The sequence below is a fragment of the Protobothrops mucrosquamatus genome, unplaced genomic scaffold (genome assembly GCF_001527695.2).
Source record: "Protobothrops mucrosquamatus isolate PMUCROS unplaced genomic scaffold, P.Mucros_1.0 scaffold3713, whole genome shotgun sequence".
NCBI lineage: Eukaryota > Metazoa > Chordata > Lepidosauria > Squamata > Viperidae > Protobothrops > Protobothrops mucrosquamatus.
This window is the reverse complement of record NW_015389667.1, coordinates 88,354-92,087: the sequence shown is the minus strand read 5'-3', so window position 1 is coordinate 92,087 and position 3,734 is coordinate 88,354. Positions and strand designations below refer to the sequence as shown.

The following is a 3,734-nucleotide window of genomic DNA, read 5'->3' as shown; positions in this document are numbered from 1 at the left end:
CCCGGGCAGCCCTCTGTGACGTCATCCCCCGGCCTGCCCCCCCCTTTCGGGGGCTGAGTGGGTGGTCCGCGCCGTGCTGACGTCATGCTGCGTAGGGGAGACTCGCTCTGCTCTCCGGCCGGGCTGGCGGAGTTAGGCTGGAGCGGAGCAGCGGCCGGAGACGCCCCCCCCCTTTTTATTCTATTATTATTATTATTATCATCATCCTTATTATTATTATTATTATTCCTCTTTTTTTCCCTCCCCCCCCTTCTTTTTTCCTTTCCGCATCACAACTTTTGCCCGCACCTCCTTCTGCATGGTGGATATTATTTTTCCTTCCCCTTTTGGAGGCGCGATGGGGGATCACGCCAAAAGTAAGTCTTTTTATTTCCTTCCCCCCCCCCCCCGCGTCTCTCTCTCTCGCCGCTCGGACCCCGCGCTGGGAAGCTTTGGGGCGCACGGGGAAGAGGGGGGGGGCGCAAGGATGTCTTTGGGAAAGAAGGGGGCGCTTTGGATGGACGGCTTGGGAAAAGGAGAGAGAGAGAGGTGCAAAAATAAGAGTTATTAATATGGTTAGTTTGGTTCGTCGCACAGTCAGCCAGATGTTCAGACTTGATTTGGCATTTTTGTCTACCTAGTGAATCCTTTCCAAGGACCCGGGATAGGCAGATCTGGATGTTTGAGAGTGTTACAATTATTGCTGTTGCTGTTTTTTTATTATTATTATTATTATTATTATTATTATTATTATTATTATTATTATTATTATTATTATTATTATTATTATTATTATTATTATTATTATTATTATTATTATTATTATTATTATTATTATTTTGTTGTCGTCGTCATCATCATCTTCAGTTCGATTCACAGTCTGGGACTGGTAAAAACTTAACAGTTCAAGTCCTAACCAAGGACCTAAGAGCTGTTAAGGTAACGTCTGAGTATATAGGCAGTTCCGAGGAGTAACGTGGTTTTCCGCAAAGAATATTCAGGTCTAATAAGTTCAAAATTTCCATGCCTCAATTGGGTGTTGCTCCCAGGGGCTCCTGTTACTATTGGTACAACCGCTGAATTCTTCCATCATCACTATTATTATTATTATTATTATTATTATTATTATTATTATTATTATTATTATTATTATTATTATTATATTATTATTATTATTATTATTATTATTATTATTATTATTATTATTATTATTATTATTATTATTATTATTATTATTATTATTCCTGCTACTGGGAGATCAATTCAGAGTGCCTTGCAGAAAGCGGTTTTCGTTCATCTTTATAGTGCCTCCTTTAATGTTGTTAATTGGGCTTGATTGCCCCCATAAGTGAGCCCCTCGCCAAAAAGTGTCCAAGGAAAAGGAGATGATGATGATGATGATGATGATGATGATGATGATGATGATCTGCATCTTTTCATCGGGAAAATCTTTTCCACCGCTTCTGGGAAACGGGGCGAGGGAAAGAAACGGCTGGCGAAACGACCAGGCCGACGTCGTCCTCCCGCTGCTTTTTCCTCCCTCCCCCCGGTTTCCCTTTTGGGGGGCTCGGCGACCCCCTTTCGGGTCTTCGGAGGGCCCTTTTCGTTCGGCCGGGTCGGGCTTCTTCAGCCCAGCCGTTTCCCCCTCGCCAAGTTGTCCTGAGTGTCCTTTGCTGTTTTTCTTTCCCCCTTGCCCCCCCACCCCCACCCTTTCCCACCCGGGCAGAGAAAGCCGGGACCGCCACGTGCGTGGGCTGCGGGAGCGAAATCCACGACCAGTACATCCTGAAGGTCTCGCCCGACCTGGAGTGGCACGCGGCCTGTCTGAAGTGCGCGGACTGCAGCCAATACCTGGACGAGACCTGCACCTGCTTCGTGCGCGACGGGAAGACCTACTGTAAAAGAGATTACATCAGGTAGAAGAGCCCCCCCTCTTTCTTTCTAAGCAGGGGACCCCCCCCTTTATTTTGAAGCTTCTCCTGGGGAGCTTTCCGCGGGCGAGCGTGGACCCTTCCCCTGGGACTGTGGGCCTCTTTGGTGAGGGGGAGTTGGGGGCTTTGGTCCCCGAAAGAGACTCGCCGCCCTCTACTGCCCTCCCTCCCCCCGCAGCGTTTAGTGGGAGTTTTCTTTTGGGGGAGTGGGATGTAAGGGGGGTCGCCGAAGGTGGAGCGAGAGTGGCGCGTGGGCTTTGAAGCCTTGATGGCCGGAAGTTCAGGACGCCTTGCCAGGGGAATCCTCTTGTCACTCGCCCCCCTCCCATACACACACACACACACACACACACACGGACTAAGGGCAACGCTCACCTGAAAGCCTTACTGTGAATTTCAAGGAGGGGGAGGAAGCCTGGCCTAGGCACACACATACACGCGTGCCTTTTATAAAATTGGGGACACAAACCTTTGCAAGCCCCCTTCCCTTTAAGGTCTCTGTGTAAAACTGTTGCACAAACGCCTACACACAATGTCTTTTATCAAGCTGGGGGCACAAGCCTTTGCAAGCCCACTCCGCTACCTGCCTCCCTGTGAAATATCTGGGGAACCCTTGCACAAACACGCCCGCGCACTTGTACACAAACTTGCCTTCTATACAACGGGGGGGGGGGCACACGCGTCCCGACACGCGCACACCCACCCACTTTAACCTATCTGTAAAATTCGGAGAGGAATCCTTTGCACGCGCACAGATCCACGCGCGTAAGTAAACCCGCAAGGCACATCTGCTTTCTCACAGACTTCTGGGGGGAATCCTTGCACGCGGGCACACACGCGCGCAAAGACTGAGGCGGGGAAGGGAGGGGTCCACCCATTTGGGCCTTCCTCCTCCGGAGTTCGAGGTAGCGAAGGAGTCTGCAGCATTGACTGCCCGGCCTGGTCCAAAGTCGTGTTTTTTTTTGTCCTCCCGTTTCGCCCCCGGCCCAGAGTTTCGCCTGGAAATCCCGCCAGCAGCTCCAACCCTCGGGCAGAGGGAAAGAAAACGAGAAGGGCCTGACTGGGAATAATATTAATATTAATACTATTAAATGAAAAGAACTATTAAAACGAACCGTCGTCACAGATATTAAAATTAATACTATTAATATTAATGGCAGCGACAGAGTAATACTGTTAGTGATTGGGGGGGGGCGGCTGTTTTGTCTCCCCGTCCCTTAGCTGGGCGCAGCGAGCGCTCCGTGCCCGGAGACCCTCGCGGGGTCTGGGGAGGGTGGGGGAGCGTCCAGGGCCGGGCCGGGCTTGACGGCCGCCCTCCCCCGCTGGCTCCGCAGGCTCTTCGGCACCAAGTGCGCCAGGTGCGCGGGCGGCTTCAGCAGCAGCGACCTGGTCATGCGCGCCCGCGGCCACGTCTACCACCTGGAGTGCTTCCGATGCGCCGTCTGCAGCCGCCAGCTCCTGCCCGGGGACGAGTTCTCGCTGCGCGACCGCGAGCTGCTCTGCCGCGCCGACCACCGCCTCCTGCTGGAGGGCGCCTCCTCGGCCGAGAGCCCCCCGCGCAGCCCCGGACAGCTGCAGGGCGCCCGGCCGGGCCCGCTCCCGCTGCCAGGTAAGCCTCCCGCCCGGCCGCCCTTCCCCAGGCGGCCCCCTCCCCAAGGAACGCGGTGGGTGCTCGGCAGGCCTCCCTCCCTCCTTTCCTTCTTTCCTTCCTCCTTTCCTTCCTTCCCCCTTCTTCCCTCCCTCCCTTTCTTTCTTCCTTCCTTCTTACCTTCCTTCCTTCCCTCTTCTTCCCCTTTTTCCTCCCTCCCCTCCCTCCCTCTCTTC

At 53.0% G+C, this 3,734-nt stretch overlaps 1 protein-coding gene across 1 annotated transcript in view; it reads left to right on the top strand.

Moving 5' to 3' along the window:
• The first annotated feature begins 298 nt into the window (after positions 1-298).
• Positions 299-3,734, top strand: part of LOC107298102 (insulin gene enhancer protein ISL-2) — a 12,849-nt gene continuing 9,413 nt past the window's right edge. The window contains exons 1-3 of the mRNA XM_015827464.1: positions 299-356; positions 1,706-1,895; positions 3,245-3,519. Of these exons, the coding sequence (XP_015682950.1) occupies positions 299-356; positions 1,706-1,895; positions 3,245-3,519 (523 nt within the window). The remainder of the gene's footprint in view (positions 357-1,705; positions 1,896-3,244; positions 3,520-3,734) is intronic.